Source organism: Pinus tabuliformis, chromosome X (genome assembly GCF_031772625.1).
Source record: "Pinus tabuliformis cultivar Carrire ecotype Pingquan chromosome X, CPIR1, whole genome shotgun sequence".
NCBI classification, from domain to species: Eukaryota; Viridiplantae; Streptophyta; class Pinopsida; order Pinales; family Pinaceae; genus Pinus; species Pinus tabuliformis.
The window spans coordinates 789937042-789952083 of NC_142308.1; the positions used below are offsets into that span (position 1 = coordinate 789937042).

General features: G+C 39.6%; 1 protein-coding gene across 5 annotated transcripts in view; it reads left to right on the forward strand.

Moving 5' to 3' along the window:
• LOC149142200 (uncharacterized) overlaps positions 1 to 15042 on the forward strand; it is a 361843-nt gene that overhangs the window by 208037 nt on the left and 138764 nt on the right. The window contains exon 5 of one of the 5 annotated variants that reach the window (XM_089446688.1): positions 790 to 1368. The exons of the other annotated variants lie outside the window; for them this stretch is intronic. Coding sequence (XP_089302814.1) covers positions 790 to 909 — 120 coding nt within the window. The 3' untranslated portion in view covers positions 910 to 1368. Of the gene's footprint in view, positions 1 to 789; positions 1369 to 15042 lie in introns of those variants that run through there. 5 annotated transcript variants of the gene reach the window in all.

Here is a 15042-nt window from a genome sequence, read left to right on the forward strand (position 1 = left end):
TCCTCAGGGTAATGGTTTGGCTGAATCAAGTAATAAAAATCTCATAACCATTATCAAGAAAATAGTAGGAGATAATAAGAAGTCTTGGGACAGCAAAATCAAGTATGCTTTGTGGGCAGACAGAATTACTAAGAAGAAATCTACTGGTAAATCTCCCTTTGAATTGGTTTATGGCTTGGATGTTACCTTACCTGTGCACCTAAAATTGCCAGCCTATCAGCTTCTCCAAAATTTCTCCACTGATAAAGATGTTGTTCAGAATAGGATAGATCAGATTGTGGAATTAGATGAGACTCGTCGGACAGCTTTTGAAACTATATGCAAAAATCAATTTAATATTAAGAAAAGCTTTGATAAATGCTCTAGATCTAGATCTTTGCAGGTTGGAGATATGGTTTTACTTTGGGATCGCAAAAATGAAAAACCAGGAAAGCATAAAAAGTTTGACAGCTTGTGGTTGGGACCGTACATCATTAGAGGCATAGCTGGACCAAACTCATTCCACTTGAGCAGATTGGATGGTGAGCCACTTCATCTACCAGCGAACGGCCAAATGCTCAAGCTGTTCTTCAGAGATGATATCTGATGCCATGGGGCATCTTTTGTATTGTATTTCTATCCCTACTCCTTGTCCTTTCAGCATTTTATTTCTGTTTTTAGGATTAGATTTACTTTTCATGTTATTAGTTAGTCAATAAATGAAGAGCTTTTATTTTTCCTGTACTTAATGCATATGATGATTTGGGAATGGACGCTACTTATTTTTATTTGTGTGTTGTATGGATGCAGATTCTGGATTCTCACATTCCTACCAGTGCAGCAACGTGTCCCCAAGTAGAGCCAGATGTTGACCACTACTGGTCAACTACCCATGCAGTACACCTCCTTCCTGTTGGCAGAGAAGGATAGCTCCTGAGCGACATGTCCGTGCCAGCCTACAGTCATCGACAGCTTGATCATTTTTGTTGTAAACCCAGTCTGCATGTTTGAAATGTAAATAATCCAAGCAGATCAGAGTCATGTATGTAAAGTTGCCTAGGTGGACCTAACTTTCTAATGACAATCTGCGTCCCGGGAGGTTTTTAGTCTCACCGATCCATGGATCGGCAGAGTTTTCCTTCAAACCCAACCCCAAAGCCGGGATGCATTTCGTCATTAGGACTTTAGGAGAATCCTAGCGTGTTTCTCTGCTAGATTATAGTTGTGTCGCAGATCTGGGTGGTCTATGAGGGTCTATGTTAAAGTGGATTCATCCCTTTGAGATGTAAATTGTAAAAATTGTAAAAAAAAATCATGATGAAATGTGTCTTGAGGGTTGAAAATGTTGTAAATCCCCTCATGAGTCCTAGGTCCTAGGTGCTAGGTGATGATTCTAACGGCTGGGTTTGATGATCCGTCTTAAAATAAATTTAATTTTTTTTTTAATGAATAAAAATAATAAATTCATATATAAAAAATAAAAAATAAAAAAAATAAAAAATAAAAAATAAAAAAAATTAAAAAATTTAAAAAAATAAAAAATAATAAAAAATAAAAAGCATAAAGCAAAAACCCTAAGCAATAAAATAATAATATTTTTTGTGGATCACCCAAAACTAGCCGTTGGGATCATTTCCTTTATGTAGGGTCTTAGGGTCATTTTTAGTTTATCTGATCTGTGAGTCTGTACTGAAAGCTCTCTTGTAAACTGATTTCTGATTAATAAAAAGACTTTGGGGTTTCAAACTGGCTGGTGTTACTCTCTGGAACTGCTGTGAGGTGTTTGAATTTCTGCATATTTCAGTTTTCAACAGTTAAAATAGCTGATTTTTTTCAGAGCATTGTGAGTACAGGTATCTTGCTCACGTGCTAGGGTCTGAATGCTGTAGGGTTTCTGGAAAATGACAGGTATCTCCATTTTCTTTTGAAATCTAGCAGCATCTCTTGCCCTTGTTTGCTGATGCTTGCTTGAGGTGTGCAGGAAACTCTTAGGTGAAGGTTATTTGTGGGCGTTTGGGGAAGTTCTGGGCTGAACCAGCCGACTCCCACAGGCTGTTCTGTGCAGAGCCCAGCTGATTGTGCCCCGGGTTAATCTGTTAAAGTTTATTGCATGTTTTACATTGAGAAATTTTTTCTGATTTACAGTGAAGTTCACAGTGAATTTACTTCTGATATTTCAAGAACATTACTTTCATTACTGTCAAATCTAGCTATACAGAGCTATAATTTTTGTGATTTTGGGGCAAAGTTTCAAGGGTTTTACTGCAAATTTCGTGGATATCTGCCAGAGTTCTTTTCCTGCAGGGTATCTGTCATCAGGTGATGTTGCAGTTCAATTTTAGTGACCAGGTCGTGGGTTAAGCGTGTTATTTCCGATTGCTGCTGGAAACACATTGTGCCAAAGTGAGAGTCAGGCTTGAAAAGGTGCGTTCTGCATGCTTCAAGTCATCCCAGGTATTTACAAAACCCCTTCTGTCCTTTTAAAACTGCAAGCACAACACTGAGGAACGACAGAGAAATTCTTTTTTTTGAAATACAATGGAAGCATGACTGCATATATAACTTAGGTTGTCGATTTGGATATTTTGTGATTTGATTTCTGGCAAACGTATTGAGTAATTCCAATCAAAGCCTGTAGCGAAAATCGTTTTGAGCCATCGCACTCACGCATCAATTTCTCCTCTCAGAGCGAAGGTTCTGCTGTCATGAATCGCATTTGATTTTCCTCAGTGATTTCTCGCGTGGCCAGGTCGAAGTCTCCTGTATTAGTCTGCGTATTGTCTAAATTTTTTTTTGTTTGGGCGTGCGTAGGGTTTATGCTCCATTTCTCCAAATTTCAAATCGGTTCCAAATCGTTTTGTGCATTCCCGAAGGCATCGTTTTCGCATTTTTTTTGAGGCTGAGTCTCATCGCCCAGTATTTCGACTGTCGTTTCCCCCTTGCCGTCTCAGTGTTTGCCTTTTTTTTTTAAACAGCCGTCATTGCATATCTGAACCCTGTCACCAAGTCGTTCCGCTTTTCTGAGGCTGAGTTTCATCTGGTTGCAGTCGTTTTGTATTTGTTTTTCTCTGCGTCATAATCATTTGCGGCTGCAAGTCGACTACCCTCCGCCGTCTGCTGTATTCCCATCACCGTATGTGCATTTGTGAAGCTTGGCTCAGATAAAATCTCTTATACAGCTGCAATTAAATCGATTAGGCCGCGACCAATCTTTCCTTTGGTTCACGGCTGGGTCACGATACACGTCAACGCACCCTCCGTTTTGCAAATTCGAATTACACATTCACGCCCAGCCAACTGTATTTCACGTTTCTTTCAGTTTCTTAGTTTTATGGTGTTAATCATAGTTTTTTGATGTTATTTAAATTAGGCGTTGAATGAAATGTTATTCGTAGGTTAGCATAGATTTGATCTTAGGTTTTATGCTTACATTAGTTAATTTTTATAGTTTCTTTTTTTTTTAGATTTTCTTAAATATAAAAAAAAAAAAGGGGAAAAATAAAAAAAAAGGTTTTTATTTTTTATTTTTATTTAGCTTAGTTTAATTACTTTTAAGCTTTAGTTTCATGTTAACATAGTTTTAAATTTTTCTTAAAAAAAAGGATTTTTAGATTTCAGTTTCATTTTTTTTTTTTTTAAATAGTTTAGTTTTAGAATAGAATTTTAAAATTTAAATTTTTTTAGATTTTTTAGATTTTCATTTAAAAAAAAAAAAAAAAAAAAAAAAAAATTTCGTGGAAAATTTAATTTTGTCAGATTCTGTCTTTTTATTCATGCTGTATCTTTCACGCCGAGATTTAAAGCATTTCTCTCTTTATCTGATGATTGCTGTCTGTGGTTCATGTTCTTACATCATCTAGCTAGTGATCATTTAGATCTTCTAAGGCACTGGTCTATCAAATCAATAAAACCATTTTAGTGCATCTCGTCTCCCGGCTCAACTGTTTGGCAGTTGGCCTTCTTCTTTCCTCAGGGTCTACCCCCCTTAGCCGTGGGAGACATGCTTAAACGGAGAGACCGGGGATCAGGGTGACAGCCCCCGGTCTGAGCGTTGTCGTGCCAGTTTGCGCGACAACAGAACTGATTTCAGATAGGTAAGAGTGGTGTGAAACACTCTATTTGGAACTGATTTTGGATCAGTAAGAGTGGTATGAGACACTCGCTTTATTTGGAATTGATTTTGGATCAATAAGAGTGGTATGAGACACTGTCTTTATTTGGAACTGATTTCGGATTAGTAAGAGTGGTATGAGACACTCTATTTTATATGGGATTGACTTCGGGTCAGTAGAGGATGGTATGATACATTCTCGATCACTTCTTCTTCTTCATAGTTCAGCAGAGCAGAGTAGTGCAGGGCACTGATGGCAGAGATAGTACGGACTGACAAATGGATTAGCAGATGGAGTTCTCCCTAGTTGAGAGGGAGTGTTAAAATTGGCAACTAGGGCCAAACTCCATATGGGTCATCTTATTTATGCTAGTTGATATTTTTCTTGGATTCCTCTCATCAAGAGGTATAGGATTGATTTAAAGATCATTCGATTCCGACATGTATTCATGGAGATATGAATTTATTTGTGTTATGGGACAATTTGTCAAGGTCGGCCAACAACCAAATTGCCCCCACTTGTGCTCAACGTTTTAGTATAAAAAGAGGTGGCTTGCTAGTCATTTGGACACACACTCTTCTTGTGATCTCTTCCTCTCCACTTGTCTTTGGGTTTTGGTGGGAGGAGAGATCCTAAGAATATACGCTGCCCTAAGAGGAGTTGCCCTAGATGCTGCCATGGGAAAGAAGGATCTACGCTGCCCTAAAGAAGATGCCCTAGCCCCTAACGCTGGCATGGAGATAAAGGCTTAACGCAATCAGGAAGATGGGCTTCTAATGTTGTTCTAACGTTGCCCTAATGAAGCCCTAGCATTGCCCTAATAAAGAAGCCTTAACACTGCCCTAACAGAAAGACCTAGTCGCAGTCAAGTAGAAGGTTTCTATACCCAGCAAGGCACAGTCCCAATGTTACTTGGGAGCGGGAGCGAAAGCGGGGAGTGGGATCGAAAACGGGAGCGGGAGCGACATTTTCAGAAGCTCCCTGTTTGGGAGCGAATCCCGGAGCGATTTTTATATAATATATATATATATTTTTTATATTTTGATACATATATGTCAACAAAAACATGTAGAATGATGAATTAGATATAAAAAACATAAAAAAACATAGATTGATCATTGAACCATATAACATCAATCATCTAGAAGTCATAATCTTCATTAACCACGTCCACAAGTTAGTAACATACATATTACAACATATTGAGTCTCGTGAATCATGATTCATCAATCTTAAAGTTTCAACTTCAAGCCCTCAAAATTGAAAATTCAATATATAACATTTATCATCATTGATCACCAAAGTTGTACTTGTAAGCTAAGTTTAACCATTACAAGAAATAATATCTAACTGTTAACATGAAATGAAATGTGATAAAATGAATTATGAAATGAAATCAAACAACTTTCACGAAGCATCATATTCATAATTCAGAATCATTACCAATGAGTTATAATTGCCAACTTCAAACTTCAAACTTTCATTGTCATAGTCATATATTGTTTACAAAAAATATCATTATGATATGAAAGAGTCAAGAGTCAAGACTTAACAGTTATGAAAACTAATAGAAACTAGAAAAGACAAGTAAACTGTAAATCTATTATCTACTACTGCATGTGGCCCTTGCCATGAGAGTCTAATGTATGAGCAAGTCGTGGTGGTCTTCTAGGAGTTTCCCACACAGACCGACGATCAGAACTAGAAGGCACATGCCTTCCACGTGAGGGTGTAGATGGAGGTGGCGACAACAAAGGAACAAGACTCGAAACTTGAGCATTGCTGCTGGATGGTGGAGGTGGCATGGCTGCTGCTTCATCTTCCTCCCTTGTAAGTTCCTCTTCCAGTTCTTCAAGATGTATAGTGCCATCCTCCAAATTGTCATCCTCTGGATGGTTTTCCCAAATTTTATATGTTGGATCCTCATAAGCCCGATCATAGTAATGACTCAACAACCTCAAGTTGTAGTGCACATAAACCAAGCTTTCTGCCCGGTTTTCATTGAGTCTGTTTCTTTTCACATTATGTATGATGCTGTAGGTGCTCCAACACCTCTCTGCAGAAGAAGTATTTACAACTTGTGAGAGAACTTTTTTTGCCAATTTTGGCAAAAGTCCATGGCTGCCATATGATTCCCACCATGTGAGAGCATCAAATCTGTCTGTGTCTTCCATTGCATGGAAGGTACCAAACAAACCAGTGTTACTGACGTATCTGCCTATTTCAAGGCGCACACTAGCACATTCCTCCCTGTCAGGTATCATCTTTTCTAATGCTTCCAAATATCCTTTAGATACCTCTTCATCTATATGGGGTTTGGTCCTAACCCCACCCCCTGGTGCAGGTTGGCCCAACCAAGATGTAGAGTAGTATTTTGGTGTAAGGATATACGCCGAGCAATGTAGTGGAAGATTAAGTTTATCCCACCATACACACACACAATCGTGAATTAGTTTGTACAAGTTGGCATCATTGTTATGAACAATATCTTTTATTTGCCCCAACATGGTATCCATCTGCTGATACACTTCGCCAATCACTGGTTTATCTGTATCTACAAACCGAATCATGTGATAAATGGCCTTGGTGAAATCCAATACTTGCCTCACACGTGCCCAAAACATACCATCAAGAGCGGCCTCCTCCACCAGTTCAAAACCTTGCCTGTTAGCTACATTTGTAACCCTTTCCTTTAATCATTGCCATTGTGGACTTGATACCATGCTAGCCAATGACTCTCTTACCTTCAAAAGGCGCCTGAAGGTGAGGTAATAGCTACCAAATCTAGTCCTTGCAATCTTCAATAACTCCAATCTTGAGTGACTGCGGAAAAGGCCATGGGTATTGCTATGATTTGTAATAAATTTTATCATTTGTTTGCCTTTCTTGTACAAATCACCAATCCATTTGTAATGTTCGTTTTTGTTCTTAACAATATTATGCATCAAAAGGTTCAATGTGTGAACCAAACACCCAGACCAAAATATGTTGGGGTATTTATCCTCAATAATTACTCCCGCTGCCTTACAATTTAGGAGCATTATCAGTTTTGACTTGGATGACATTGTATGGCCCAATACGGTCAATTGTTTCAAGTAATGCTTCTGCAATGTTGATGCCGGTCTTGAACTTGCCTGAGTAATAATATGCTGAAAGAAAGATGGCACCACTAGTAGACACAGCAAGAACACTTATCAATGGCTTGCCTTTTACATTTGTCCATCCATCAGATACAATGGACACCCCATGGTTAGTCCAAGAACTTGTCATTTTATTCAAAGAATGTGATATTTTTGCTTTTTCATGATCAAGTCCAATGGTTCTTGCCTTGTTATACCCAGGGCTCTTGTATCCTTTAGGGACATCATTTATGGTAGAAACCATTTCGTGCCAATAAGGTGGGTGAAGAACATTGAATGGTATCCCACATGCATAGAGAAACCTGTAAACTTTTGAATCCACATCATTCCTACACCGTTCATCAAGGAAATCTGATATGGATCTATGCCTTAAACCTGGTGACCCTGTGCCTCCATATCCACTGCCTTGGGAGGATGTTGAAGGAGTTCTTTGTGCATGTGATTGTGTCTGTGAGCTTGGTTCAAAGAAACCCTTTGATTTTTTAGATTTGTATTTGGCTCTATCTACTGCTGACACACCTGTACGAGTTTTGATTCCTATTTGTTTATCTCCATCCCATGGCATTTTCCCGTAGAGGTGTTTTCTGGCACGGGTGTAAGAACCTGTGTAATTATTGTTGCAATGGGGGCAATGAAATTTAGTGGTTCCACCCCCTTTCCCTGCTTCAGGGCTATTAACATATTTCCACAATGGGGTTTGGTCTTGTTTAGTTTTTTGGGCTGAATCATGTTCACTCTCCTCCAGCTCCTCCTCACCGAGGTTTCCATCAAATCCACTTTGCCCCCCTTCTTCAACCCCTTCTTCATTTTCAACCCTCCATTTTCTACTCTCCAGCACCATAATAACCAGAAAAGGAACCAAGAAGAAGAAAATGCCAAGAAATATAACCATGATGTTTGAAATTTGTAGTTTTGAATCTGCAAAATCTAATAAAATGGAATGGGAAACTGAAATAGAGAAAAATTTATTTATTTATTTAGAAATTAGGAATAATTTAATAAACATTAAAAAAAATGCTAAACATTCTACTCAACATTGTAGAGCGGCAAACCTACCTCAAATGCGTCCAATCTCCCCTTGCTCCTTGCTCTTTCCTCACTCTCTCCTTGCTCCTTGCTCTCTCTTAGTCTCACTCTCTCCTTGCTCCTTAGTCCTCACTCTCACACTCTCAATCGCCCTCTCTCAAATGAGCCTCTCACTCAACTCTCAAATTCACAATGAAGCCCTTTTGCCCCTCCCTCCCCGAATTTATTTAAAAGAAATCGATTTTTTTAACAACGATTTTTATTTTATTTTATTTATTTATTTATTTATTTTTTCCGCCGAATTCGGTCTCATCCACTGTTCGCGTCGCTCTGGGAGCGAATTTTATAACCCAGGAGCGGTCGGGAGCATTCGCTGCCTGACCGCTCCCGGAGCGACGGGAGCGATGCTCCCTAAGCCGATTCCGAAATTGGCAGGGAGCACAATTTTTTTTACCGCGAGCGCGCTCCTGAAATTGCTCCCGTTCGGGAGCGATTTCAGGAGTGCGCTCTCGACCCGCTCCCGCCCAGAGTGCGGATTGGAAGTGGGATCGAGGGGGGGGGGAGGGGCGCTCCCCCGCAACACTGTGCAGTCCTAATGGGAGGACTACAGTCTTACCCTAGTCGCAGTAAATGACAAGATTTGGCTGCAGTCCTCAGGGATCTCTAGAGCTACAAAACACTGCCTGAATGGTTCCTAAGTTGCAGTCTCAGGTCTACCCTAACCGCAGTAAAAAGAGAAGGTTACAATCACCAAAATAGAGGACTATAGCAACTGTCCATTTGTGCTTCTAACCGCAGTCAAAGGAGGGCTAGTCTCAACCCTCAAGGAGGTCATCATGGCTGCAGTTGGAGAGGACCCTATCAGCCAAATGATGAAGGAGACGCTGTAAGGAAAGTCAGCTATCATATCACATTCTGGAGGATATGTCCTTATGCCACTTTGCTGTAGGTGACAACGTGGCTCATTTAGGAGTGCTGAAGAAGGGTGACCGTAGCCTTGGGAGGGATGTTGCAGTTGATGTGTGAAGGCTGGTAGGACTTCATTGATGCCCTAACCAGTCCATGACCACATTGTGAAGGCTGTCCGAATTGTTGTTTGAGTCCAACAATGCAGCAAACAACAACATGATATGATATGATGTGACAACATTGTAATAAGGTGCAACATGATGATGAATGCTGCAGCATGATGATGGGCATAGTGATGAAGTGTATCATAGCATGATGAGTGCAGCACAAATGTAACAAAGTGCAGCACAATGATGATGAATGCTGCAATGAGGTGCAACAGTATGATGTATTGCAGCAGCAGAATTGTGATATACTGCAGTATGCATTGAGTGCATAAAGGGTACAACATAGTGCAACATGAAGGATGCAACAAAATGTTGATGAAGTACAACATGATGGGCACAACATGATGATTGGGTGCAACTCAGTGATGAGAGCAGCATAGTGATGAAGAGCAGCTCAGTGATTGGGTGCAACACAGTGAAAGGGTGCAGCATGATGATGAGGTGCAGCACAGTGATGGGTGCTACATGGTGATGGAGTCACCTTGGAGGATCAGTTGAAGCAGTATGCCTTCACTTGAGTTCAGATCAACTACCTCATGTGCCATCTTCTTAGAGAAGATCTCTGCTCTTATTTAGATAAGTCAAAATGTTGACTTCTGATGTATATGTACTATCTCTCTCTCTGTGCTGAACTATTGAAGAACATATAAGAAGAATTGATCAAGGGTTTCCCCACATTGGGGTTTGTCCCTGGTTGGCGCCACATCTTGTGTCCTCTTGTCTTGGCTTGTTTTCTGCGATTTATGTTTATGTTCTATCTGCATTTTACTATCATGCTAAATGTGATTGCGAATTTGGAATTGATATTGAGCTAATATGAAAAATTGAAGTAAATTTGCTCTCAGCATAGAACATACTTAAAATTGACATATCCAAAGATTTATATTCAGCATGCATTCTTATGCTTTTATCTGATCATCTTGCTATCCGTATATCTCACAAAGAGCTTGCATCTCGACCCATTGCATTCTTACGTCCTTTAAACAATGTTGATTCCACATTACGTGGAATGTCTACTATCCTTGTCATGATACTTTTCCCAAAGACCTTCCAAAATGATGGTCTTTCCTGAATCATGATGATTCAACTAAGTAGGATGACAACCTCTAACATAATGTTAGACAATATTTGGCTGATCGATATGCACAATGGTCTATCTGTCCATCTATCTAGATGATCTCTACAAAACAACTTAGTCATTTAAATTTTAGACATGCTACTAATATATGCTTCTTTCTATGATGCTATGCAAAACATACTATCCGAAAAGAAAGATTAGTCTTCATAAAGAACTTGATAGTCAGTGAACCTTCTTTAATAGTAAAGATCCTTCACATCTTCCTTCTTTGCCTTCTTCTCAGGTTCTCCCACATCTTCCGCTACATGAGCTTCACTTCTTTCCTTTCTCTTATTGTTCTACTTGTTTGGACAATCGCTCTTAAAGTGTCCAAATTCGTTGCATCCAAAACATTGCACTTCAGACATGTCTTTCTTCTTGGACTTACCAAACTTTCCCTTCTTCAACTTCTTGACTCAGGCTAGAAAGGCTTGAGATTGTTCATCTGATCCACTATCATCCTTGACTTTGATCCTTGATTCTTCCAATATGCACTGTGCCCACAACTCATTGAAGGGAGTTGAATCCTTTTTGGAGTAGATGCTTGTTGCAAAGCTGCTCCATTCTAGTGGCAATGCATTTAGTACATAGATGGTTACTTCAGAATCAATGATAGGTTCCCCAATTCCTTGCAGGTGGTCTCTTAGTTGAGAGACTTTCATGAGGAAGGATATCACATCCTCATCCTTTGATTTCTTCATTCTGTACAACTTGTTCCTCAACAATATCTTTTGATTTGTTGTACTTACCGAAAATAAATTCACTAGCCTGTCATACATGGCCTTGGAAGTATTCAAATTTGCAACAAATGGAACAAGAGAATCCTTAATTGATTCAACTATGATCCTTTGAACCCTTACATCCCCTTTCTTGTGCTTTGCTAGTTCTTGTGTCTTATCTTTTTTAGGTTCAGTAATTTCCCCAGTAACATATTCCATTACTTCTTCTGTGAGTATCAAGTCAATTCTTTTCTTCCATGCTAGATAATTTGATGCCCCAATGAGCTTATTTCTCTCCTTGCAGAAAGAACCCACATGACTTGAAGATTCAGGCATGATGTAATAATATGTTACTTACTTGATAACCAAGATTCTTCTTGATGATGTCTCCAACCTTCTTGATTCTTTCAAGAGCTTTGGAGAGTTCTTGATGATATCCTTGAAGGATGTTCCTTAGGATTCCTCTACCAACAACTTCCAAGATTGATGCCTTGCAAATAGACTTCCTTTTTGCGAGATCATCACCCTCCTTGCAAGTTTGTAGTCTTGATCTTCTTCAATGTAGAAACCCTTGATTAGAAGGGTCTTCTACCAATGCGTCTTTAACCAGATCCCTTCAAGAGACAATTTTTCTTGTAGTCTTCTTCTTTCAGGCTTTTGAGAGCTTCCTATCTTTTGATTAGCAATTCTTTCTAGTGTCCTTCCAACTGCCTTCCTTGTTCACCTTAGCTTTGATACCATGTTAGAAAATGTAAAGCGACAACTATTATATCTTATTTTCCTTAACCTTGATAGTGCTTGTGAATCTTTAGTTATCTTCTTTAGTTAGATCTTTCATCAAACAATATCAAGAACAATAACAATAACAAAAAGAGGACACAGATATAGGCTCTCAGCTAAGGAAAAACCCCTCCAAGGGGAAAACCCAAAAACTCTTCTCTTCTTAGAATTTGCTTCAAATGAGATACAAAGACCCAATCCCTAGACCAAGTCCTTCTCCCAGTACCAAGTCGACCCTTTCTCAAGTCCTTCCTTTATTCTGCACCAAACTGCTACACCTTGCAACTTCGACCTGCTAGCTACAACATTGCTACTCGACCTACAACTTCGACCCAACAACTTCGTCCTTGCAGCTTCTTGGAAACCCTAATATAGCCTCCTCCTGAGACCTACTTAGAGCAAGACAACTCTCCCAAGGTCAACGAGGTCAAGATAAGGGTTTTCCCTCTTCTAGCTACCAGATTCTGCACTTTGTCCTATTGCAACTCGGACCTGCAACTTCGGCCTGTTTCTGCAACCCAGAAACCCTAGAATTTCGCATGTGTGAGAGAGATAGAGCCCAAAAACAAGAAATTTCGTCCTCCCAGCTTCTTCTAGACCTTCGCTCTCCTTTTTCTACCTTTCCTAACTATAGATCGAACTCTTTCTTGTAGATCGAACATGTGAGTATGTGTATCCCAAATGAAGTCGAACTGTTGCTTTATATAGCCTTCTCAAGGGGTCAAATTCCCTCCTTTAGGCCGACTTGATGATCCCAATGTCGACTTGTACTCTTGGAGATTCCAAGACTTTCTAGACTCAAAAATAAATCTTTTTACCAGTGTTCCACGGGGACTCGCCCCCCCCTAGGGGTCTAGTTTCCTCGCTCCCTCGCGCTCCGGGGACTTGGGGACGAGTAGGGGATGTTTCCCCACACTCCCAAAATGGAGGAAACTCAGGGGGACGTGCCAGGGAAACGTTTCCCTTCCCTGAGGGGATGTTTCCCCACGCTCCCAAAAAAATGGCCTTGCTTATAGTTTATGATTTAATAGACCTAAAGTGGTACAAAGCTACTCATGTTCTGTATGGGGATAACGTCTTGTGCTGTCTCTTGGTTTCAACAAGCGTTATTTTAGAGGGTCAGTATCATGGAAATTTGCTGGACCATATAGCACGTACATGAATTTTCCCTTTTAAAACTTCTCCTTTTTTTCTCAAGTGATGGCTGGATTACAGTGGGGAGATAACTGGAGTGATAGGCAAAGAATATGAGACATTCAGTTTGTGTTTTTAATTTGCATGACATTTGACATACAAACTATGGAAGCAACACCTATGTCATGTGGGAAATAATTGGGTGGACTATAGACTAACATGCGTTTACTGTAAGCATGACAAAATACTATGGGCAGCAAGAAATCTCAGGAACAATCGTTATATATGAATTTATACAGTTACAAAATTTACACAGAGCATAGTTGCTCAGCTTGAATTCTCAGGTCTGAAAATTATTTTCACCCCTGAAATACACTGCTAGTTTAAAGTTTGAACTGCATGGCATTGCTCTAATAAGGTAGACAAAAAATCCATGCCATCGTTGGTCATCCAAGTTGGTTCGCAGATGGTCATCCTGCAGTCAATGTCATTTGATAGTAAACTGTTAGAAACTCTTTCATGTGATCTTCTCATCTCTCCTGGAACTAAAACTCTTCTTTCAGCATATGGTGTACTGTCTATATTATATATAATATCACAAACTTTCTAGCCGTTGGATCCAATACAGCTGGACAACCCATTGTAGTTGCCCCTTCTACTGCCAATGCAGTGTTCCAGATCTGTTCATTTACCTTTTCACAGAATTCAGTGGCTACCTTATCAAGCTGAAGCTCTCCCTCTGTCTGACAAAAATCTAAATTAGAATTTGACCAAGCTGAATTATAATTTTAAATTTATTATTTTATATGATATTATAAATTTGGATAATGTGAAATGATATTCATATCAATGATCATGCTTTGCAGCTTTTCAATTCAAACCAAATTGTCATAGTGGATTCAATTAATAAATTATATTTTATATTTATAAATTTTTAAGACCTTGACGCTCCCCCACGTTTCCTAAAAAATGGTAGGGAGCTTTTGCATAGGCCGCTCCCGCGCCCCCTCGCTCCCTCGCCCCCTCGTCCCGGAACCTTGGTGGAACATTGCTTTTTACAATTAAAAATTGCCTGGAAGGGCCTTATAAACATGATGTTGACTCCATTGACTCGTGATAATAAATCTTAAGACCTACCTGTTAATTTTTGGCAGCTCAGGGATAAATTCCCTCCTTTGGACAATCTTCCTCATCAATAAAGACCCCTCCTAGCCCTTCAAAGAAGTTAATTTGGTTAAGGAAAAATATATTTTAATATGAAAACCCACATGAGCACAAAAAGGACAGGTTGACACAAAAGGAAATTGGACACCCATGGATGGCTATAAATACAAGTCATGTGACCCTCATTTGGACACCATCATCATCATTCTTCTTTCTTTGGTTTGGCTTGCACAGTTCTGAAGTGGTTCACAGAGATTGGTTCGTATAGGTCCAAAATTATAGGGTCCGAAGCTTGCACGTGTGATCTAGGGTTTTGATTTGCAGCTGTAGGGTTGTCACAGGGAATTTTCGGTTGCAACCATAGGCACACATGCTTATCTATGTGGATGGAGGGTTTCAACCGCAAGCACACAGGGTTATCCGTGCAGATGGAGGGTTTCAACCGCACACACGTACCCTCTCTCTGTGCGACTGGAAACTAGGGTTTTATTTCATCAGTTGATCGTATAATTCAGTAGTTGACCGCAGATATTGACAGTTGACCGCATATATTGACAATTGACCACAAGCTTCTAAATCGAGGTTTTTGATTATTAGCATTGTTGGGTTCATCTCTTAGATGTTGTGTAGTTGATTTTACTGGATAGTTTTGTGGTTGAAGATATGGATTATTGTACTCTTTGCTGAAATATTCAATGATAATCTAATAAGAAGAAGAATTTGAAAGGGTTTTCCCCCTTGTGGGGTTTTCCCTTGGTCTCTGACCAATCTTGGTGTCTCTATGTGTGAATTCTT